Raw genomic sequence first — 23,251 nt, 5'->3', positions numbered from 1 at the left:
ACCATTTGTGGTTGAGACGGTGTGTACAGGGCTCAGATTGGCCGGTAGCAATTACCTCTCTAACCCCAAGTACTTAATACTATCTGCGTATGGAGTATCTATCTGACTATCTTCCATCAGTCATCACTCATCAGTCTTCTATACAGAAAACCACAGGGATGATAATTATGGTAATGCTCGAAACCTGCTTTAATCACGACTTGACGACTACCTTAAGTAGGATTTTAGGCTGCTTCCGCCCAGCGTCTAAGGTACACTATCGAGACTATCTTCCGACCCTGCTGCCTTAGGTACTTGACCCGTAAGGTTAAAACAGGGACCGCACGCGACACTGTGCAATCTATTGGTGTCTACAAACCTGCTTCCAAGTTCCAACCTTTGGAACCAGGCAGTCGGAGCCACAGAATCCTCCTCTACCCTCTTGACGCCATTTAGATATTCACCAACTTTCCAGACGTACTTTATGTTGATATTAAGGATAAGTCGACCGCATCTTCCCCTCAAGCGCAAGAAAAGATCCCAGATTTCTTCCTCTCATCAGGCCCAGCAGTCTGTTTTGACTCCACCGCTGAACTTTCTTCACAGCGTCTTGTGCGCGGCTTGAGCGCTGTTAGAGCTCATGTGGATCTTGAGGGTTTTCTCGTCCGTCGTCTTTTTAACGTCAATCATCCTTAGCATACCACTGGCATTCGACGTCGGCGGGCGGGCTTGCGGCCTTGCATTCTCCCTCTCAATCGCCTCCTTTTACTTCTCATACTCCATCCTACGATTAGCGACTCCAGAGAAGTCACGACATCGCTATATCTTGGTCCAACTCGTCGCTTGGACACAATGGGCGGTGTTGCCCACTCTCTTGATATGGTCATTGAACCGATTCTCAGTCGAGCCCGTCGATAACAGTAGTTGGGTCGAGAGGACGTTCAGCGGGAAAAGAGCACAAGATACGTCAGTATGGGAATGGATTTTCGGGCCCGATGGCCTGGCAGAGACAGCGACTGTGGGAAGCTGGGATAAGATGCTCAGATGGTCAACCCCGGTGTTCCAGCTATGCGAGGGATTCTGCAGCCTTTTGGTCATTCAAGCGGCAGGCCAGATTACCAGGTGGCTTGTCAATAGGGGAGGGAGGAGCGACAGCTGGATGGTATGTTCTCCCCCAAACTATTTGAGCGTATTTAACGACCGTTGTGTAGATCGGCTTGCTTGTCATGTCTGCATCGGTGATCTCGAGCTCAGTATACTTCCTCTGGAGGGTCACTCGTTTTCCGGAGATCGGTAACGTCGATGCCACTCTTATCGGCATAACAGTCACCTGCGCAGTTTTCCTCTGTACTTGGGGTATCGGCAGCGGGAAAGGAAATCCTGTCGAAAGTTCGCTACTATTCGCATATATCGTTCTGTGTCTCTACCAGATCTTCACCGACTACCAACCCACTCATCCTGTCGAGCCACTACCCCCTCCAGCTCAAGCAGCGGATTTTCCTCCATTCCCGCCAATAATCATGGCTTCGTACACCACGCTATTACAGGCTCTATCAGTTTTGCCTTCTGCAATACCTGCAGCCTTCAATTTCATCATTGCAGCCCTGAGTACCATCACTCCGTCCGTGATCATCTCACTTGCTTATCGCCTTTTCGTTCTCTACGCCTCCACTCGTATAATACCGGCTGTCCGTGAATCTGGAGCGCGCGCACTGTCCCAAGAAGCGTCCCTTGAGGACTCAGATGGCGCAGGCCAGATCCTCGGATTGCTAAGCTGGTTTAGTCCCAGCATCCTGATTGCTGTCTACACTAGCCTGCTAATGCAACACTTTGCATCGACAAGCGGAGATGGCGGCGACGGTGACTGGTGGACCAGCCAAGGAGGTGATGCTGGAGGCAGCTTTTGGAGATGGGTCAATGTCGCAGCGACTATGGGGATGTATGCCCTGGAATTGTACCTTGGGAAAGAGGATCTTGACGGAGGATTGACCACGCACTGGAAATCCGACTGAATAATTGCAAGGACTAACGAGCTGAGACCTTCTGAGTTCACAGAGCTAAAGAGCCGAAGGAGAATGGCCTTCGTGGCAAGTTCTGGTGCCGGATCGGAGCTATCCAGGCACAGTATCCACAGCCCAGACACTGTTCGCTCTTCTGGTCCCTCGCCAGGGTTTTTGAGTGTACCAAGGAATTTTGAACCACAAGCCGCAAAATCAATTCGCCGTCTTGATCACAATCTTCGCAGATTAGAGTTCTTGGATTTCCTTCTTCCGTTGCCCATACGATGACACGACCATACTCGAAACCCTCTCGCGCGGCAAAGGCTCGGAGTGATTTGGTAGTGCTCTTCTTTGGTGTGAGACACGGCTGTGTGTGGAGGCGCAAAGTTCCAAAGAGCACATGAAGATCGTCCAAGCTTCTAGCATAAAGTAAATAGGTGAACAATATCTGTACCAAAAGATAATTACGTTCGAGAACAGTCAAAAATTTGGTCTACTCACCTCTGCCTTTTGAATCTCTCGCCTCGTGTGCTCCTAATATCAGTGAATGCCAGTGGTGTCTTTGCTAAGACTCGTCTGAGCTTTGATTCATAAAAGATGCTATGCATGAAACATGGCCTTACCACATACTCTACATGTTAAGCACATTTGTCCAAACCAAGCGCACCTAGAGCATTGTGGAAGTTTGGCGTTGCGTCTTTCTGTACATTTTCTTCATCTTTAATTGATACCCTATGTTGAGCGTTCATCTATAATAACCGCCATCCATTGGGAGTATCTCGCCGAGCAATCCCATCACAAACTCCATATCCCCATCGCTGGGCTTCCCTCTCTGTCTTAATTCGCTCCAGATCTCCAACGTCCTTTGCCGTCCAGCACAGCGCTTAAAGGCTTTGACGGCCCAGATAACCATCCACTTCATCATGCGTACATCATCTAACCCTTGATCAAGTGCTCCCAGCATCGATTCCCATACGATCTCCAGGCGAGCCCGGGTCCAAGAGGTGTATCGTACACCACCATGGTACGTGAAGCCTTTAAAGAGCTTGGTAAATATACGCCCATGCATGGGTAATCCCTGATGTTGCATTTCAGCCAGAAGAGCGGCTATGCGTCGGAGTTCGCCAGTCTGGCTGACATGATATTCAACGAAATGGGCGTAGGTTTGTACATCTGGGGCGATGGATTGTTCTTTTTGCAATTGCCGTATCTTCCAGGGTTCTTCTCTGAAGCGCTGCGTTGCTCGGTTGAGCAGACGGCCTAGGTCGCGATTGTCTCTCCAATTGCTGGGGGGTATATGCTGACTGGAGTGTTTTGTGTGCATTCGCTTCATGCGTTCAAAGACCTGCTCTGCAGCTGCGGGCTCGCCAGCTCGGATCAAAGATGTGATCACGCAATTCATGACTACTGTGTCCACAATCTCACCCGCTTCGACGTATTCACGATAGGCCCTTCGGACGGCATCGCCATCTCCCCTGAGGCCGTGGTAGAAAATGAAGGCATTGCGAGAATAGCGGTTATACTCTAGTTTCCTGACCCCCATTTCTTTCAAAATCATTTCGGCGAGCACAAACTTTTCTGCTTTGGCGGCCATATCGAAAAGAATGTTGAAGGTTACGCTTCCACCTTTGACATTTGCTTCTTGCTCCATTTCCTTCCACATTCTCAGCGCGTTTTCAACATCTACAGCTGTGATACGCGTAAAACATTGCCCGCAAAAGGCTATTGCGCTAGTCCACTCGCCGCGGGTCATGGGTAGATTTGTGGACTTCATGTCTTCTACTACAGAAAGAAAGCGTACTTTTGAAGTTTTATTCTTCTTTTCCAAGACGGAGAGTCGATAAAAAAGCAAGCGACGCGTATGGTCTGAGAGGTAGGAAACTCCAGGGAATGGTAAAGCAGAGTAGGCTTCAAAGGCTTCTTCGTGTGTACAATCGCCCCTGTCCAGTACCTCCAGCAGGTGAACCAAAGATGGTAAAGTCTTGTCTGTTGCTTGTTCACGTGCTGGTGGCGGCGGCTCTTCGATGTCTGTATGCACTTCTGGAGGCGGGATCATGGTATTTTCACTCTTGAACGTAAATGACATCGGAGTTGCTGGTGGTAGCTCGGCCAAAACACCGGCCCGGGTGCTGTAAGATTCGCTATAGTAATCCAGCATGCTGAGGTATTCATCTCGAGAGAGAGGTCGTGGTTTAGCAGGAGGACATGGGGATATAGCAGCGCGATGGACATGTCGTAACTGCCTCGCTGCGTCATAGGCATTTCTCCGTCTGACCTTGTGATATAGGTAACCAGGGTTTGAGACGATCGCTTGGGCCATGGTATGCTGCCGGCATAAACATGCCTTGGCTAAGGCGTCAATGAATATATTGTCGAGCTGGCGTGGAGGAGGGGGAGGAGTTGAAGGCGTAGGTCGATGCTTCCTGGTAGCGGTTTTGATCGGTTGCTCTTTCAGGGTACTCAGCAACAAGAAGGTAGCAGGTTGTAGGAAGGTGAAGACAAAAGTGAGAAGCTGAGGTCCCAAAGGTCTCTTGACAGGTTTGACTCGGCTCGAGGAGTTCCTCTCCACCGAAGCGTTGAGGGTGGCCATGAAGCGTAAAGCATAGCGTCAAACTGGCATTGGCCGCGATATCAAGTTATTTGATAGTCCTTTTGTAACCAAGGATCAAGTCCAACGTCGACAGAGTCGTCAAGGGGAAGCTTGGCTATTGATGCTACCAAAATCGAGGTCTCCTACCCTACTATAGCGGGAACGGCCGCCTTCGCGCCTCTGCGGTGAGTGCGCCTCATGGATGAATGTTACTCCGAACCAAAGCCCATTCGTTCATCTCGAGCCATTTCCTTTAGAGGTCACGGCGATGGGTCGGTACGATTTTCGTCCTTTGCGCGTGCACCAAACCGCGACTCAGCTTCTCAATACAGAACGAATATCCAGAACTCCTCCTTGGTACAATGTCGTCGGTTCCATAACGCCTGCTCAGACTCTCGTGCGGACGCAGCCTCTTCCACATCGGCATCGCAAAGGTAGATCAAGAACGAAGAAATCGAGTAAGCTGTTCCAACCGCAGATGATACACTACGAGGAGGATGCTTTAAGGAAAGAATTCTTCAAAGATCATCCGTGGGAGTTGGCGAGGCCACGGCTGGTAATCGAAGATGATGGGAAAGACTCTCAGAAGACGGATTGGAGTCGCATTGAACAACCGGAAAAGGCATTGAGTGGAGAGAGGTGATATCTCCATGCCGGTCGCTCTGGTCCAGTACTGAATTTGACAGCGTTGTCCGGCGACAACTATGGCTACGGCATAATGTGCCAGGGATCACATCCGCCCAAGCCTACGACCAGGCACGGAAAGAGTTCTACAGTCTACGCCTGGAAGAAGACGTGGAGCGAAGGGTAGCAAAAGAGGAAGCACTGTCCACAGGAGCATATTTTGGAAAGTCTACGCTAGACATTGGGATGGAACTGGAAGACAAAGAGTACGAGAGATGGAAGGAATGGGCAACGAAAGAGGTTACCCTGGCCGAGCAAAAACAGGCGGCGATGTATACGGGTGGTGGGGAAAGCGAGGAGATGGTGGTGGATTCTAATCCTGCCGAGTACGAAGCTGCAGTTGAGGAAGTCTCAGATCAGATACCTGCTCAAGGTCAGAGCGCATTAGGTGGCGCTATGATTCGGCCATGATTTAGGATGTCAGACAATTGAACGTTGCTTTTCAAGCCAATGTTGATTCTGCAGGAAGATGTGCCGGGCGGCTTACCCAAGGTCAACGGGATCATCAAGATGAAAACAGAGCGGGAGAGCATGATACGAGGGCGGATTGCCACGACATCCTCATCCTCCATTATGCGTTCGTTCTCTGTTTGCCTGTTTGCCTGTTTGCCATTCTCATAGAGCTTCGATACCCAGACACTCACAATTCAAAGGCATATCGAGTCTATCCCTGCGACGTTTACAAGTGCTTATCGATGTTGCCGCTATAAATAAACATTAATCTAGGTACGGAGTAAGCACTCCTTTGAGACCATTTTCTGGACTCCACTTCATTCATTGATGCAGAATGAAGGGATTGGCATCAGCAGCCGAACTATCCTTGTCTAGCGGCGGCTATTCCGCATGGCATACTAGTAAGTACCTAAGGTAAGTACTTTAAAGTAGGTAAGGTAATCTGCGTAATCTTCCCCCGGTTCCCACATGCTCTTCATCACTCATTAACATCCCCTTCATTCACATTGCACTCTGGAATGCCCGAGGCATACTCTCAGAGCGTCACTCCTATTCTTCGTTTCTTCGCCTCTTTTGCATCTCTCTTCTCCATCGAGCGACTCAACTTGGGCTCGACCCTCCATCATTTCGTGTAACGAAGCCACCAGGAGAGGTATCCCACTTTCATTTTTGATGACCATCCGCTTGTACTGAGGGCAACATCCAATGCTTCTCGCAATATGCCTGAATCTTCCTACACTGGGTGAGCTTCCTCTTGCGCGCCCTGCATACGCTCAGCCTCGAGCTTACCGTTGGGAAAGGTACCCCTCGGATTACGATTTCCCCCAGGTATCCATGGGTCCTTCCCAAGAATCTTTCCGGGAGAGAACCGACAAGGTGTCAGGCTTGACAACGCGTGAAAGCGTTGAGCTTTTCCAAGAAGCTCATGACAAGGCGGTCGACGAAGCACACAGTACCCTCCAGCAATCCTTGACGGGGGGAGAAAATGCTGGCGAAACAGTGAAGCCCAAATTGACCCTTGATTTGAGGAAAAGGAATCTATCACAGATACCAAAGGAGGTCGTTGCCATCATCGGACAAGATGTCGAGAGGTATGAGCCCTCCTCCCTTGCCACTACACCTTCGCGCGTTTTTTTCCCCTTCCTTTCTTTTATCTCTTCTTTTCATTCAGCGCGTTGGTGGTCCGTACCAACGTGAGCTGATCTTTACAAAAAACTTCATGCTGAGTCTCGATTGATGTAGGCTACAGCTGGCCCATAATCAGCTATCCCATATCGCGTACGAGTTTATTGGTTGCTCCGCCTTGAGATACCTTAATCTGCGCGACAACCGTTTCAGACAGGTGCCCAAGGCCGTAAGCTGACAGTCCATCGGATGATTTGAGAGAAAAGCTAACAGAGAAAAGCTTTTCGGCCTGCCACAGTTGGAGATACTTGATCTCAGCAGAAACAAGATTAGCGAAGTTCCGGACGAAATTGAACAGATGAAAGCGTTGCGAGTTTTTTCAATACAACACAACAATATTGGAGATCTCCCTTTATGCCTCGGAAGTATCAACACGCTTAGGATGTTGAAATTGACTGGCAATCCTTTAACTCCGAGGCTTAAACGTATTGTAGAGGGCAGCGATCTTTCCCCGGGTCCATCGCCAGCATTTGTTGACAACGAGATCGAGAAGGATACAATGTCAACCAAGAAGGTGCTAGAATATCTGAGAACGGTAGCTGCCGCGAAAGATTCTGAAGGCGACTCCAGGTTCGTAAGATTGGGAAGGTCTTCACATCCTTGCTTACCGCTAGTGTGGCAGTGATGGACCTTTGGAGACGCCGCGTGCCTTATTACGCTTTCCGCTGCAAACTAGGAAATACGGACACAACACAAGCGAGTCCGAATCGGCATCTGAACTGAGGTCCCCAGGCTTTGTAAAGCCACCTCTACCAGCCCGCTCACATTACAGAGTTCCTTCCAGTCAGAACAACGTCTTATCACAGAACGCGGCACTTCGCCGCCCCGGCCTTGCACCTTTGTCATTGGGCAACGAGCGAAACCGGAGCAACAGCGAAAGCATTCTACAAGCCACGCAAAACACCCGAAACAAGCGCATGGGCATCGTACCCAAAAAGCAGACTGAACTTACAGTACTGGATGAGACGCGCGCCAACAGAAACAGCCATCATTTGCGTGGGCAAAGCCACGGGTCTGCTTTACGTCAAGGAATTCGTGCAGGTGATATCAGTCCTTCAAATGTGACCTCTTCACATGGCAGTGAGGATCAGCGCGGCATGCTTGGGCGTCCTTTGTCAAGTTTACCACGACAAAGACAACAAAATCTTCCCGGAGCCAGGATTATCGAAGCTGCAAAAGGGATATTGTACTCACTAAATCTAGTACACCATCATCTTGGTATATTGTTTCCTGTGATTAAAGAGGGAAAGTCGAAACGATCGAGCTTGGAAAGGGTTTTCCACAACGCTGCCATCCACGTTGAGCATTTGGATCAAGAATTGAGCAAATGCATGCGCGATGCGGCCCAAGGCTTAGGACTCACAGACGCGTCAAGGAAGTCTGTGCGGCAGGCTACCCACGCTTGCATTCTGACCCACGAACCTATTGCACAGCTGACAACTCGCTCCGTTGGACAGCTTGCCCAAGATGCCGACCCGAGATACATTCGAACTTTGATGCTCCTTTTTTACGGAAGCCTCAACGAGGTATACAATTCTAATCTGACCTCTGGAAGGAAACGGCTGGTAAAGAAGGCTCGGAAGGTCAACGTAAGTCAAGTCCCTCAAATCACAGCAAATGCTAGTGAAGGACAAAGCTCAAAAAATCGCGACGACTCTGTGACGCCAACTCGAGATCGACCAAAGCCCGAGAGACGTTGGAGGAACGGAGGCAGTGTTCAGCAATTCAGCAGTCACATTGATCTCCATGCAGCGCTCGGTACTCAGACTGCTGTACCGCTGTATCTCAATGGTCGAAGCCGCTCAAACAGCCGCGCTGGAATGTTCCAAGGCTCGACCTCCAGCTCCGTGGTCAGCACACCTCGTTCAGGAGAGTCGTTCAGTTCCTCAAAGCTTGCTCCTCGTTCTCGTAGCGGAAGTGTCACAATGATGCCGGACCAAGCCCGCATTGAAAAGGAGCAAAGAGTCCAATTCGAGCAGATATTTGTCATCCTAAGGAAATCCGCTGATCAAGGTCTTCAAATCATTCCGCAGCTGCAACCATCCTTTAACGAGGCTGCAGAAGCTTCCCAAAGACAGTACACCCATGAGAAGATCCGTGAGCTGTGGTTGACACTTGTGAACCGCAACAGAACTTGCCTGAGCATGAGTGAAAAGCTCAAAAAGCGACTTTCGACTATCAAGCTCAACGACCCCGAGGCACGCAACGCCAGGGACTTCTGGCGGCTTGTCAAGGACTTCGTCGACTCCTACAGCAGCCTTCTGGCGTCTCTTAGAGAAGCGAGGCTGCTCAATCTTGTGCCAAGCGATATGAGACATCAAGTCCGTCCGGTTCACAAGTCTGCAACCGAAGCAGCTACTTTGATCACGAACTCACCGTGGAATCGCCTTACTTTTGAGGTCGAGCCTCTAACTCAGCCTCCGTCGCGAGCCCAGACACCGGCTCCGAACGGATATCAGGCTCATCAGCAGCATCGCACGCTTGGGTCTGGGGGTTTGAATGCAGGTTCGAGCTCCAGCCCGTTCACGCCGAGTGTGCCTGCTACCCCCCTGTCAGCTGCGCTGGGTCCAGCTGCTCAAGCCACGGTGCCTGCGACGCCTGCGAGTGCTTCTTTGAATCGATCTTTTGAGGGGGATGTGTTTCAGCGGGCTGATTCGCTGCTCAATCTGCAGAACACTATGTACCATCGCCGATAAGGCCTTGTGAAAGTTCCTTGCGGGTCCATGACATCTGAGTATGGGTATCGTATGGGGGTAGCAGCGGGCGAGCTGACTCCATTGGTGCATGGTAGTCTTCTTAAATTCAGACTTTGCTTTATTTTGCATGGATAAGCGTTGGAGCTGGAGCGTTGGGATCTCTGGAAAGATACCCCGTTCAGCGCTTGGAACGTCTCTGACATATTTGCCACCATGAATACTCTAGATACTCGTTCTATGATTGAGATGTATGTATGTAACTCAGCATCAGCCGCAAGTTTCGATTTCAGAGGGCACCAGCAATCGAGTTCAGATCTTGAAGTGGCCGAGTTCTCTTGCTTCACCTGATTTTGAGCAGAGTTCACTCTCCTTAACTTCAATTCTCAATCCTAATTTCTCAACTTCAATCATACATCCATCACGCACCCATTCCGTTCGGCTTGGATCCCTTCCAATTACATTAACAATGATGAGAGTCATGAAGCCATACATGATCAGCCGCACCATCTCATGCTACATCCTTTGATTTGATGACAGCACTCGTTTTCCAATTTTTCCAATTTCATCTCAATTTCTTCCCGACTCTATTTACATCTAGCACAACGCTCACGAGGACAATGGCAATACTCAATAGATTACCGGTTTCGATCGAAGTGAACGGAAACAGCTTGCATGAATACCGTGATCATGATAATCAGGAAGTCCGCCCGGATTCAACATCAAAATACGTCGAGTCCTTTTCTAGCGCTGCATTCGCAATCAGACTTTCTATACCAAAGATTTTCTCGTTCACTTCTGATGCTCTGGGCGTTTTTCTCTATCTGGACGGTACTAGTACATACGTCGAGAGCGGAATATTTGAAAAAGGATTACACGACTACAGGTTCAAAGGCACATACGGGGTCGGCGAAGGAGGCCTTGGATACAAGGAGTTCACTCTCAATGAAATAAAACGTCCGTTAATTGATTGCCATCTGCAACAAAACTCTAACCAGCTGATGTTTGCAATACAGTGGAAGATTCCTCCAGCTCAAAAGCAAAGGGTCCAGCGACATCCGTTCTCGCCGATCTGGGAACTATCGCTGTCCAAGTCTTTCGCATGCGTATCGTTGGTCCTCGGATCAGAGAGGGAGCAAACCGATCTGTGGCACTAGATCTCCGGGATGAGCTGCAAGTGTCTGAGGGGGAGCTCAGAGGCAGGAGTGTCACGCACAGTGCCAAGTTGGGATACCAAGGTCCTGCTGACTCTGGGCCTATACTTACTGTATACTACAGATTAGGAGGCTTCAGACCCTCGGCAGGACGAGACGCCATGCGGACAGAATATGTGGATGGAGAGACTTCTCCTCTCGCGGTCCTCGAACTCAAGTACCGCTCCAGGAGTGGGTGAATGGATTGATGTTTCATTTCAAGGGCGCAGGTCCTAACGTCTTACAGCCCCCCTGCAAGGTTTGCTCCTCGTAGCTCGGACGCCAACTTCTTCTAGATCTTCCACCTACGTTGCGCTGAAAGGAAGACCATTCGAAGAGCTAAATGCGGCGGAGAAAGATGAGCTTGTGAAAAGGCAACAGGTATTCCCTCACGATCGTGACAACACCCAAGGGCTATCGCTAGGGAATACTCTAAGGCAAGGTATCGGATTGAGCACGAGAGTCGTGTCAATGCGGAAAGTGGCGTCAAAATAGAGCGAGGCATCAAATGAGAGCGCTGTGAAGAGTATGGAGAATTGATGGCATCAGCGTCGGCGAAGAAAGTCAAAGGTCCCATTGCGAACGGAGAGACTGTGGAGACTTCAGACGAGGACTGAAACACAGGGGCTAGAGAAGACCAGCAGGGACGGAGCTAGAGCAGGCTCATCCTGACTCGCAAAGAGAGATAGGCGGGCGGTGGAGTATATCCATCATATTGGCAGGGAAAGGCTTGAAATCCACCATCGTAAGAGATGTAGGAAAGGAGGCTAATCGTATCTTCTTCACTTTCGCCATCCAGGTCTCGGCACCAATCTATCGCTGCTGTACTCAAAGTGCTTGGCTACTTGCCAGCGTTTCTTGTCCAAGCTCTCCTGGCTATTTGCCGCTATTGTGATCGAGCTCTCTGATTAGTCGCCACTACCGTTGTTCGTATCCTGGGTAATCTACCAGGGCAGTGATCATAATCTTTCCTCGTTCTCCAGTGATTGGGTGCGCACCCTATCATTCAACACGCATCAGAGCAAGCGACCTAGGCAGTAAATCATTGATATGGCAATGTCAACACCAAGAAGGCTCCTTGACTCACTACCACGCCATATCACCACCAAGGAACGCTGGTGCAGATGGTGCACCGTGCTAGACATGCAATAAGGTAAACCCAAACATATCGCTATCAGATGCAACGCCCGCTATGAAAAGAAAAGTCCAATGTCTTGTATACTGCGCCTATACCTCGCTATGCATTATGTTCCAAGGACCCTTTGACCGCAACTCGAACTTGCATAACCAACGGTTAGCTTTCCCAAATGGTATATCGATTCAATCCTTCCCCCACTTGTTACCACGATCCAACACGTACAGGCAAATTTATACCGTAGGTTCCAGCCAAGAGCTCTTGCCTCACAGAATTTAAGTCTTCCCCCCGGTTGCCGTGCTGCTGTGCTTGAGGCTGGCCACCCATCCACCCGATATTTGCACTGAGCTCATTCACAGCATCCTGAAGCTTCCCGTTCGCTTGCTGGTTATGCTTGGCCAGCTTCTGATCCCATCCTCCATATTGTAGTTGCATGCCTCCGGCCCTCTTGGCTGCTTCCCTTATGGCTAATGCCCAAGCTCCAGAGATTTCTTCGTAGGCGTTTTGCTTGTGTAGGCTGTTCTGGAAGGAGGACCAGTCCGGTAGTCTATGGATGATATCTGTTGCTCCATCGAGAAAGGTGAGAGACTGGAATGCCTGGGTTTCATTCGGTGGCAGGAAGTGTGGCGTGAAGTCGGCGAGAGCGTCGAGGAGGGCCATAAGGGATTCCCGTACCCGATTGTACGCATAGTCTGACGATGAGTCACCACCAAAGGGAAACGAGGCTTGTAAAGCGGATTCGTAGTCCTTGAGGACGTTAAGGGCTGATGGAACGCTAGGCCTTGGTGCTGTGTGTTCAACTTCGGAACCTATCCCAGGATGCCTCGTGCAAATAGATTGTAGAACACCTCGTAGCGAGTCGGCGTCTAAGGTCTCTAGAAGCCTGGGCAGAGCGAGTGGTCTGCCCACAGGACCTGATCTGGGTCTCTTGGCGTGTCGATAGGCGGGTAGTGAGCGCGTAGCTGGGGCTGGAGAGTTGGAAGGGGAGGAGGACATTCTGTCTTCCGCTTGAGGCTCGTCGTCTTCTGCTTTTCGTTTCCGGCTGGCAGAAGCGGTGGGAGTGTAAGAAGACACTGTCAGGTCAGTCAGCAGGAATTCCATGACAGGAAGGCATGGAAAAGGCGGACTTGAGTGGGAGGGTGAGAGACGTGGATTCGAAAGGTGGTGCGGAGGTGGCGGTGTAGCAAGAAGATTCATAGCTGCAATAGTAATCTATCAATTTTCAGTCGGAAGATTCTCCAAGGGTGAAGTGATTGAGTTGAGAAGGAGGAAGACGAGGAAGAGGAGGAGGAAGATGTGGGGGTTTATACTATTAAACGCTCCGAGTGTCGAATGTCCATCATTAAAGTACGGGTACCAAATGCTTGGCTTGGCTTGGCACTTATTCCAGACATAATACAGTAACACATTCCTTGTCACAAAGCCAATGTTCGAACACAAGAGAAGAACATTCATTCGATTACACACTCACTCTTGTCCACATTTCTCATCTGAATCATCTCACCTATTATCATCTCACGCATGATCCTCAGGTTGGTATTGTACCCAAAGCCAAGAGTCTGTCCGGGGCTGCTGTCTTCATATTCACCTGCCAAAACGCATTTTCCGCTTTGCTAAATCGCTTACAATTACGTCTGGTCTATCAACTCAAGTGCCCTACTCAGCACCATGGTCTCATCATCAAAACTCACAAACACTCTTCAATTAGCTTGAGACTTTCCAACACTTTAGAGATATAGCGACTGTGCTGCAACTATATCTCTCCTAACTTTGGTCAATGATTCTTCGAATTTCTTCTCCAAGTCATCACTACCCATCACCTTGGCAGCTTGGGCCATTTGTCTCAAGAGCTCCTCAAGTCTTCTGAAAAGACGAATGAGGCTGCCTTCATACACATCGGTCATCTTACATATCTCTGCAAATGACTTTCCATGTGCCCATGCAAAAACGACTTCCATGAGCTGCCACTTGAATGAAGCCAAGTATTCATCCTCAACTACTCGCATTTTGCTCTCGACAGATACTTTTGCTATTGTCCGTGCTTTGGCTTGTATTTCACGGAATGGCTTGGCAAGCTCTTCTTTCAACGCAGGCGCTTCGGACTTTTCTTCAAAGATGAAGCAGCTCAATACCGCTGCACACATTTCAGGCGAGAGTTCGTTGAAGAAGCGATCAAAGAGGAGTTCACTGAGTAGAAGCTCATCGCCGGTACTAATCTCGCAGGCGACGCGAGCTTTGAGCTGGACAACTTCGGTCTCGTTGATGAATCCGAAGCGGCGGAGGACACGCTTCCGGCATTTCAGCTCATCAAGCTGCATGATGGAAAGAGCAGCAGTGATTTGCTTCTTGACGTCCTTGATCTTGTCCGACATGCCGACTTTTTCGGCATATTGATTGTAGAGATCTGGTAGACGAGGAGAATTGTGTAGCGGGTTAGTGAGCAGGTGAGACTCAAGCACTTCAATTTTCTGTCGACCATTAGCATAATACGACTATTCCATCCGAGTAAAACGCACCCTAAGCGTGTTCTTGAACGAAATATCTGTGATGCCCATGTTCTCGATAGGGTCAAGCACAGCTATCCCGTCCGGGAACCTTCGCTTCACCTCATCAATGGACTTTCTCGCAGTGTTCCGCTGATCAGCTGATTTCAGATCCGCAGGCAAGAAGATTCGAACATGACCAATCGACTCAACGCATGACAACAAGATCGGCACGACTTCCATCTTTGACTTCTCCCCGTCGATTGCTGGTTGGACCCCTTGCGGCAGATCCTGATGAGTTCGTGTGCCATTTGATGAGATGTCCGCTACTTGTAAGAGTACGTCTATGACATAGGATTGCTGCGGTGTAATGTCTTCGGCTTTTGGGTCCTTGCCAGGTTTTCTTGGAGTAAAATTGACAACGGCGCCCCAGCCAAAGTCGTTGTCGTTGTGCTTAATTCTTACGAGGCGGCCGGATTGCATGAACTGCAAGCAGTAGTTTGGGTGGTTGATGACATCGCGCATGTCTTTGGAATGACCATCCAACTGTTTTCGCAAGTCGTAATATTCCCGAATTGTCCCCTCATCAGCAATTTGCATGTTTGACCACTGCGTCTCTAGACCGTGCAGCTCTTTCTCAAGCCCTGATACACTTGCGGTGTTTTGAAATTGATAAAAGCATCGCTCGAGCATGAATTCGGGAGATATACCTTCAACCCTCATCAGATTCAGGATCATGTTGTATCCGAGATAGAATGCCGAATTCAGCTTATCTTGCTCGCCGCGAACGATTTCTTTGGCAATGGCAGGTTCCATCTTCTCGTCGATCATCATGATAACAATGCCTCGATCATCAAGACCACGTCGACCAGCTCGCCCTGACATTTGAACAAATTCGGAGGGGCTTACCCATCGCTGTGAGACCCCATCAAATTTGCGAACACTCGTGAAGACCACAGTCTTTGCAGGCATGTTCAGGCCGATTGAAAAGGTTTCTGTTGCAAAGAGTACCTTAATGAGTCCTTCCTGGAAAAGAATTTCGATAGTCTCCTTTAAAATTGGCAGTAGCCCAGAATGATGAATTCCAATTCCGCGCTTCAGCAACGGAAGGATGTTTTGGATCTGTGGTAGTTGCTTGTCTTCTTCGGTCAGCATCTCCAGAGCGCTGTTGAAGACTTTCTCGACCATATCCTTCTCTGATTTCTCGTTGAAAGTAAGATTGCTCATCTGAAGAGCGTACGCTTCGCACAAATTCTTACTAAAGCTGAAGACGATGACGGGATTGTAGCTCTTCATCATGATCATCTTTATGATTTTGTAGATGTCAGAAGGGCCTTTCGTCCCGCCCTTGTTCAGCCTCTTGTCCTTGCCTCTGCCCTTTCGCTTTGCCATTGCGTCTGCAGGGTCATCACCTTGCTTGTCCGATATAGTCGTCATAGCTTTGTTGAAATTGTCTTCGCGAAAAACACCCTTCTCGTCAACGATCAAGTGTATTCCATCGGCTCCAGCTGGGAAGAAGTAATGCTGTAAAGGGGTGGGTCGAAAGTCGGTATAGACGACATGCACGGGCTGACCGTGTGTTTTGGTAATCCATTCTGCAAATTGCATTGCATTCGGTATTGTAGCCGATAGAAAGACGTAGCGGACTTTATCGGGTAGGAGTATGATGGTCTCCTCCCACACTACACCACGGGCCTTGTCGCGCAGGTAGTGAATCTCGTCAAATACCACCCACGCCACTTCTCGCATGATTTCAGAGCCTCTGTAGAGCATGGACCGAAGAATCTCCGTTGTCATGACCAGACATGTTGCCGTTGGGTTGATAGTCACATCCCCAGTCATCAAGCCGACATCTCCGAATTCTGCAGCAAACTCTCGATACTTTTGATTGCTCAAGGCTTTGATCGGACTTGTATAGATGACTCTTTGATTGTTCTTCAAGCTCTGGGCAATTGCATACTCTGCAACCACGGTTTTCCCAGCACTGGTGTGGGCAGATACCAACACACTCTCCCCTCGTTCAATTGACGCTATAGACACCTGCTGGAAAGGATCCAGTGTGAAAGGCCATGTACGTGCTGGTGTCTCTGGAGCTTTATGTTCTGAAATAGGCACATAGCGGTATTCTGGGGGTAGAGCGACTTGATGTCTGACCTGATGGGACAAGACGACCGCAGTGCCCTCTTTTGCTGCTTGGAGCCCAGCAGATGCAGCCACTTCTCTTGATTGCTCTGTCTCGAACGTGTCTGTAACTAGGGGCTCTGCTTCGACATCCCTCCGCTGTCGCTTGGCCTCAGGTTGGCTATCTCCATTGGTTTCTTTTGTGGGCTTGTTATACCCTCCAGTCTCGAGCAAAGAGACTTCCTCGCCGCCATTAATGTTTCCGTTGGTGTCTTTAGCCTCTCCACTGGCCAGTCTCTTCTTGCTCTTGTCTTTGCGGGGCTTTTGCTTGCTGCTTTGGGGCTTTCCACCAGGCGACTGATCGTCGAAAACATCAAAGAGCTCATCCATCCCCGCAGTTAGATAGCGGTCGTAAATTAAAGAACCGTCAATTAGTTTGCCGCTGCAGTGTGGTATGATCGCAGTGTGAAATAAATCTTCATGTTTACGAAACTATCTACTAGCGTACAGTGTGGTACAATGGTGTAATGGTTTTATTCTCACCCGGTGTGTTACGTAACGGTGCATAGTTCTTCCTTCCGGCCTTGGCATACTTCCTAATAGTAGGACTTTCTTTACTTCTTAGCTAGCCATCAATCCATCACAATAGAAGAATTACATTCGTGTGCCTTGTCTTCGTTTTGTCTTTCTTTCTTGCTGAGCCTGAATTATACTGAGGAACGGATCCTCATTATTTCTTGATAATATCAAGAAGAATCCACTATCGCGAATACGTTTTCTTTCATGCTTTTATACGACTGTTTTCCCTTATCTAAAATATGCATACTTCTTTCTTTCGATATTTACCTAATAGTAATATCAAGAATCTTTCGATACTTGATTTTTTTTCGAGGAGCTTATAATTACTCCGTATGAGGGCGCTGTAGGATTTTTTTTAACGGGTTTCTTACGTTATGAGTAAATATTTTATACTTTTATTAGTTACGAAAAAAAGAAACTAATATTCTAAAAGAATCTATCGCACGCGAGAGAAATAATAGTTAAATCTAGTATTCTAATAAGATATCTATCGCTACGCGTAGAGTGAATTAAATAATACGTCAAATTTAGATAATACTATCTCTTCAAAGTGAACGACTTGATGGTTTTAAGCTCAGACGCTTTCCAGCCCGAGTGCGGACTTACTCCGCCCCTAGCCTAATAGGTGATAGGGTAGTTCGGGCGCAAGAATAGGTAGCGTCTAGAGGCAATTCACCCGAGGGACCTGTGCATCCTAAAAGTCCCAGTTCACAACCTTCACAACCAATAGCAAATTTGTGTTGAACTCTCACCATAGCCTCTCTTCATAGCCTCTCAAAATGGCAGATGAGGAACGAAAAGTGTCGAAACGCTCTAGATTTGACCAGACAGAGCCTGATGTGAAACGTACCTCACGCTTTGACCGACGCTCGCGTTCCCCTACCAGCAGAAACTCGGAGACACAACGGAGCCGCAGTCCTTTAGCTCCAAAGACACCTTTTAGCCCTGGAGCAGAAGACAGAAAAACTCCCCTCGACCCAGCTGCTGCAGCCGGTAAGCTTGACCGTCTAGGTTGGTCAATGGTCGAAAACTAATACTTCACTTAGCGGCCGCCGCAGCTCGAATAAATGCCTCGATACAAGCCAAGAAAGGCATACAGCATGTCGATGTTCCTCCCATCCGTGCAGTGAGCTACCCTTCGTCTCGAGAAAATCCACATTTTCTAAAATTGTCTCAGACAGAAAGCCCAGTGGCGAAAGCATCCTCGCCCAACCCAAACGCTGGCTCAAGCACCAGCAATATCAATGGCGACATGTATATTGCAGATGGAGATTACATCAAGGACATTGAGGTCAATGATCTACGAAACAGATACACGCTGACCAAGGGTTCAACACAGAAGATGGTAATTATTCTTGTCATATCCACTGATACTCCCAGGTGCCGGCGTTCAAAAAGTCATGTCACATTCATGCGGTTCTATATTCCTATCTATTATCTTTTGTGGGAGACTGCTCGAAGCTTACAATGGGCTGATCTAGCACTCTGTAACCCCTCTTTGGCATCTGCTGACCTCCACTGCGTGACATCTAGATTAAAGAAGAGACTGGCGCCGGTACGCTTTACCTGACATTTACAGATTTTGAAGTACAGAAGCTCATAGTGTAAAGATGTCACCACCCGAGGAAACTATTATCCCGACAAAAGCATGGCCACTGCAGCGGTAAGTCTCTATCCTTTGGTGACGAAATCTAAATACTGATTCCTACAGAATCCGCCTCTCTACCTTCACATTACCAGCACTTCGAAAGACGGTCTTGAGTTAGCGGTGGAGAAGGTTAATGAGCTTATGAAGCAAGAGTTGCCAAACCTTGTCGATGAGAGACGTTTCAGACGTAGAGAGCCGGATCAAGTTGAGCGTGATGAGTTTGGACGAGTAAGCCCATATCCACAAATGCCCGGGCAAGCTAACGACTTGCAGCGCAAATGGCCTGAAGAGCGCATTCCCATTGATCTTGAGCCAATCCCTGGCTTCAACCTTAGGGCACAGGTGGTAGGTCACGGTGGTGCTTACGTCAAGCATATCCAGCAAGAAACTCGCTGCCGTGTGCAAATCAAAGGCCGCAACTCTGGTTTTATGGAGCACGGCACAAACCGAGAGAGCGATGAACCGATGTATCTCCATGTAGCGTAGGTGCTCTCTATCAGCTGATCCAAACAAAGGTCTCATACTGATGATGATAGTGGACCTGATCCCGCAGAAGTCCAGCACGCGAAAGATCTTTGCGAATCACTACTCGAGAACGTCAAAGAGCAGTACGCTCGCTTTAAGGAGAATCCGCCCCAACAACGCGGTTACGGCTACCAGCAAGGAGGCGATCGTCAGAGCTATGGAGGTGGCTATGGGTCGTATGGAGGAGCGCAGTCTCCAGTGGCCACTGCGACCCCGGCGACGCCCGGCCCGCCAGGAGCTAGCAGTCCGACAGATTACGCTGCTAACTACGCCCAATATTACGGCGGCCAAGATCCTTATGCCGCTTATGGTGGTTATCAGAATTATATGGCATACTATCAGTACTACCAGCAACAAGCCGCACAACAGTCAGGTGCTCCGGGTTCGGCTCCACCTGCTCCTCCAAACGATGATGCGCCACCACCGCCACCGCCCAGTGGGTCTCCTCCCGCTGCAAATGGAGGCTATAATTCGGTAAGCTGAATATGCCCTTGCGAATTTGCGTAAATGAGCCTGGAGAAAAATTGCTGCTGACGAAGAACGAAACAGGTCCCGCCACCACCAGGCATGTGAGTTGAGGTGGGCGTGTAGGTGGAGGAGAAGAAGCACGTAGAGTCTTATCGCTATCCCCAGTGGCTCCAGTTCTTTGTCTGCACTTGGTAGATCGGGTCGCTTGGTGGCGAACCGTAAAGAACACGAGAAAGCTATTCTTCCGACACCATTTGCGGAGTCGAGAGGTTTGGTCAGATCCAGAGTTTCGAAAAACGTGAGCTCATTTGTATTCTAGTAGGCACGCAATGCAATGCGATACAATACAGTAGAATGCAGTACATATCCGCTCAAATGTGCAAAAGCCAGCTTCGTAGTGGAGCACGCGGTGACCATCTTCCATCCGGCGGGGAAAACATTTACTCATACCCATCTTCGTAGAAATCTTCACGCTGCCTCTGTGTAGAGACCCATTCCTCGCTCGCGAGGCCCTCTCTCTTCCTTTTCTTTAGACCCTGTCCTTCAATGCAACAGTCACATCCCTGTTTGCAGGGCTCAACGCCCTTCTCTCCGAAGAACTCGCCAATGGTGACATGTCGACACCGATCTGTTTGTTCGCAATACTTGACTAGCGCTTGGAACGATTCGGCGCGAGACTTGAGCTGGATTTCTTTGGTCTTGGCTGCGCCGTCTCCGCTGCCATAGCGTTGCCCATCGCCGCCATTGCCATTGTCTCGTGCGATGCGATACCCTATTCGATCGCGGTCCTCTCTCGAGTAGAATACCATACACCTAGCAGCTCGTCCGTCTCTGCCTGCCCGTCCAGCTTCTTGGTAGTACCCCTCAAAACTCTTCGGCAAGGTCCAATGCACTACGAACCTCACATCCTGCTTGTCAATGCCCATTCCGAATGCTGTGGTAGCTACTATGATGTCGTAGCCAGGAGCACTGGCGATCCATTTGCTCTGACATTCGTTGCGCTCAAGGGTAGAGAGCCCCGCATGATAGGGAGCGGCGCCGATCTTGTGTTCACGCAAGCGGGCAGAAAGCGCATCGCAGTCGGAGCGGTAGGAAACATATATTATACCAGAGATGGCGTCAGAGCGCTGGTTGTTAGTCGAGCTTTCTTTGGATATCTCCTGGGAGCGTGTAGGGTCGTTGGCGCGACGGGCGTAGATTTTCTGGAGCCAGGAAAGCAGCCAACAGAACCGATTGTCAGACCCGTCAGATGTGAAGCGGACCTCGTAGACAAGGTTGCGGCGAGTGGTTGAGGCGACAAAAGTCTTGGTATTTGCAGGATTGAGTCCAAGGGTTTTAATGATGTCCGCCACAACAGACGGCGGGGCGGTCGCTGTAACGCAGGTAATTGCCACGGTAGGGTAGGCGAGACGAAAATGTGACAGATGGCAATACGCTGGGCGAAAGTCGTGGCCCCACTCGGAGATACAGTGGGCTTCATCTATAGCGATACGAGAAAGCTCTCCTTGACTGTAGATTGTTTCAAGAGTTCGACGAAATGTCTCCGTAAGTACGAGCTCTGGTGTGACGTATAAGAGACGGGTCATTGGGTGGCCTGCGTTGTTTGGTATTTAGCTGGGAATACTGAATGGAACTGATTCTGCATACCGCAGCAGAGGTCTTTCGTAATGTCCCTACGATCTGCGGTAAGCGTGCTGGAGTTGATAGTCGCTACTGGTATATCCGCTGCACGTAACGCCGCGACTTGGTTATTCATTAGAGCAAGCAGGGGTGAAACGACGACAGTGATCCCATGGTCAATCATTGCAGGCAACTGGAAGCATAGACTCTTCCTAATGACTACGTCAATAGGCACTTTGGAAACAAGCCGAGGAAGCAATTACCCAAACGAAGTAGCTGTTTTTGACCGGTAAGATGGTTGTATGCTTGTCTAGGTCTCGATGAAGAATGCTCACCAGCCTGAACAAAGACATCATGCCCTTCTAATGCCGCTGTGATAATCTCACGCTGATATGGTCTGATGTTCTGTCAAAGAGAGGCAACGAGCCTAGGTAAGAAAAGGAGCACATATACCTAAAGTTGGCTTTCCCAAAGACTCTTCGCAAAGTGAAGTCGAGGTCGATAGGGGTGTTCTTGCCCGTATGCTTAGACATGCTGAAAAGAAAAGGCCTTACGATTCTCGACACAAGAAGTCGCCTGGGCACAGAGAGTGGAAATGTCTAGGAAAATGATCAAAGGAAGATTACGGGCTCGAACTCGCATTCCAGACAAATGAGTGGTTGTAGGAACCAATTTAAGGCGTACGGTATTCTTGACAAGTCAAGCGAAGTAGAACTCACAACATTTTCAGAAGAAAAGGGGATATCCAAGACGGTTTGAACCCATGACGTACACAGTCCAGAAAAACACGCTGCTACTCGTACTCTACGCGATATGGGGTCAGAATTGACCTGAATTTGAGGGACACAATGGAAGGTGCAAGGGACTAGATAATGCGGAGACAAATATCGAAAATAAGCGGCGCTTGCGGTTGCCGCGGTTGCCAGCCGGAAAGAAAAGCTCGTACTCTAAGTTGCATGACAATTGTCACCTTGTGAATTCATTCGGTTCTCTACCACACGTAAGTCAGGTCCCGAGCTCAAGCACGAATTCATAGCGGACGACTCGGCACTCATCCTCTGGGTGTCCCGATTCCCCTTCATTGCGGACACTTCAACCCGCGCCATGGCTCGTGGCAACCAGCGTGACAAAGCTCGTGTAAGTTGTGCGGGACCAAAAAACGCCCCTCTGAATATGATGCTCATACTCCGCAGGAGAAAAACCAAAAAGAAGCAGGTGCCCAGAAAAAGAAGAACACTGTCAGTCAATTCCCATCTAAAACCTACCAGATGCGCTTTCCTTGGCGCCTGCCTTCCCAGGAAACACAGACTGACATAGCCACGGCGTCCTTTAGCAATCGGGTACCGAATTCCAACGTACCAAAGAGCAGCAGGCAGCCATAATGCGCCAGAAACAAGCCGAAGGTACGTGGAAGTGATAGCGAGAGATCTATGCACCCTCTTGCCAATACCGCAAAAGCTGGAGGGAGAAGTGACTATGCTTATGCCCGTGTAGCTTTTGCCAAGAAGGACGGTGCTGCTGGTGGTGACGGGAAGAAATAGAGAGCGACAAGAAGAGTTTACACAGGGTTGTGAGAGTTAGGAAAAGGAGGACGATCGTTGATGGATCATGAGATTGCTTGCGGCTAGAGACGGCTTGTGTGTTCTCACGAGACAAAGCTTAGATGATTGATGAAGGGAAGGTTTATTTTAGAGGAGTTCCGAAGAATTCCTGCACATTTGCTTCCACGTCCAAAGAAGAGGTGGCCGGTAAGCATGATAGTGATTTGTTAAATTCAGTAAGACGTCCCGAGTTCTGATATCTAACCCGTATGATATCTTACAAGATCTCTCAAGATATGATGCAAACTTATATTCGCCTGCGATCTTCATTTTCTCTGTACATGTACAAGATTT

General features: G+C 49.2%; 9 protein-coding genes across 9 annotated transcripts; 6 read left to right on the top strand and 3 right to left on the bottom strand.

Annotated features, from left to right (window-relative positions):
• Positions 1-619: 619 nt before the first annotated feature.
• On the top strand, positions 620-1,991 carry HO173_003805 (uncharacterized protein; the record flags this gene model as incomplete). The annotated part of the gene is made up of 2 exons (XM_037305730.1): positions 620-1,141; positions 1,191-1,991. The coding sequence occupies 2 exons, from the start codon at positions 620-622 to the stop codon at positions 1,989-1,991; spliced, it is 1,323 nt and encodes a 440-aa protein (XP_037167485.1).
• Positions 1,992-2,724: 733 nt separating this feature from the next.
• On the bottom strand, positions 2,725-4,569 carry HO173_003804 (uncharacterized protein; the record flags this gene model as incomplete). Its single annotated transcript, XM_037305729.1, has 1 exon — positions 2,725-4,569. The coding sequence occupies one exon, from the start codon at positions 4,567-4,569 to the stop codon at positions 2,725-2,727; it is 1,845 nt and encodes a 614-aa protein (XP_037167484.1).
• A 268-nt stretch (positions 4,570-4,837) lies between these two features.
• On the top strand, positions 4,838-5,664 carry HO173_003803 (uncharacterized protein; the record flags this gene model as incomplete). Its single annotated transcript, XM_037305728.1, has 2 exons — positions 4,838-5,208; positions 5,256-5,664. 2 exons carry the CDS (start codon positions 4,838-4,840, stop codon positions 5,662-5,664), a joined length of 780 nt encoding a protein of 259 aa, XP_037167483.1.
• A 761-nt stretch (positions 5,665-6,425) lies between these two features.
• Positions 6,426-9,587, top strand: HO173_003802 (uncharacterized protein; the record flags this gene model as incomplete). Its single annotated transcript, XM_037305727.1, has 5 exons — positions 6,426-6,448; positions 6,507-6,797; positions 6,949-7,060; positions 7,112-7,461; positions 7,514-9,587. The coding sequence occupies 5 exons, from the start codon at positions 6,426-6,428 to the stop codon at positions 9,585-9,587; spliced, it is 2,850 nt and encodes a 949-aa protein (XP_037167482.1).
• Positions 9,588-10,204: 617 nt separating this feature from the next.
• HO173_003801 (uncharacterized protein) lies at positions 10,205-11,272 on the top strand (the record flags this gene model as incomplete). Its single annotated transcript, XM_037305726.1, has 3 exons — positions 10,205-10,541; positions 10,601-10,969; positions 11,025-11,272. 3 exons carry the CDS (start codon positions 10,205-10,207, stop codon positions 11,270-11,272), a joined length of 954 nt encoding a protein of 317 aa, XP_037167481.1.
• Positions 11,273-12,116: 844 nt separating this feature from the next.
• Positions 12,117-13,109, bottom strand: HO173_003800 (uncharacterized protein; the record flags this gene model as incomplete). Its single annotated transcript, XM_037305725.1, has 2 exons — positions 12,117-12,985; positions 13,040-13,109. The coding sequence occupies 2 exons, from the start codon at positions 13,107-13,109 to the stop codon at positions 12,117-12,119; spliced, it is 939 nt and encodes a 312-aa protein (XP_037167480.1).
• Positions 13,110-13,639: 530 nt separating this feature from the next.
• On the bottom strand, positions 13,640-16,906 carry HO173_003799 (uncharacterized protein; the record flags this gene model as incomplete). Its single annotated transcript, XM_037305724.1, has 2 exons — positions 13,640-14,380; positions 14,429-16,906. 2 exons carry the CDS (start codon positions 16,904-16,906, stop codon positions 13,640-13,642), a joined length of 3,219 nt encoding a protein of 1,072 aa, XP_037167479.1.
• Positions 16,907-17,874: 968 nt separating this feature from the next.
• On the top strand, positions 17,875-19,841 carry HO173_003798 (uncharacterized protein; the record flags this gene model as incomplete). The annotated part of the gene is made up of 9 exons (XM_037305723.1): positions 17,875-18,088; positions 18,142-18,221; positions 18,273-18,440; positions 18,629-18,650; positions 18,706-18,758; positions 18,807-18,971; positions 19,017-19,225; positions 19,280-19,742; positions 19,818-19,841. The coding sequence occupies 9 exons, from the start codon at positions 17,875-17,877 to the stop codon at positions 19,839-19,841; spliced, it is 1,398 nt and encodes a 465-aa protein (XP_037167478.1).
• Positions 19,842-22,460: 2,619 nt separating this feature from the next.
• Positions 22,461-22,897, top strand: HO173_003797 (uncharacterized protein; the record flags this gene model as incomplete). Its single annotated transcript, XM_037305722.1, has 4 exons — positions 22,461-22,493; positions 22,550-22,594; positions 22,690-22,759; positions 22,851-22,897. 4 exons carry the CDS (start codon positions 22,461-22,463, stop codon positions 22,895-22,897), a joined length of 195 nt encoding a protein of 64 aa, XP_037167477.1.
• Positions 22,898-23,251: the final 354 nt, after the last annotated feature.

This window comes from Letharia columbiana (genome assembly GCF_014066305.1).
Source record: "Letharia columbiana isolate WasteWater2 chromosome Unknown Sc0000009_s1, whole genome shotgun sequence".
NCBI lineage: Eukaryota > Fungi > Ascomycota > Lecanoromycetes > Lecanorales > Parmeliaceae > Letharia > Letharia columbiana.
The sequence above is the reverse complement of the archived record's forward strand: the minus strand, read 5'-3'. Positions and strand labels throughout refer to the sequence as shown.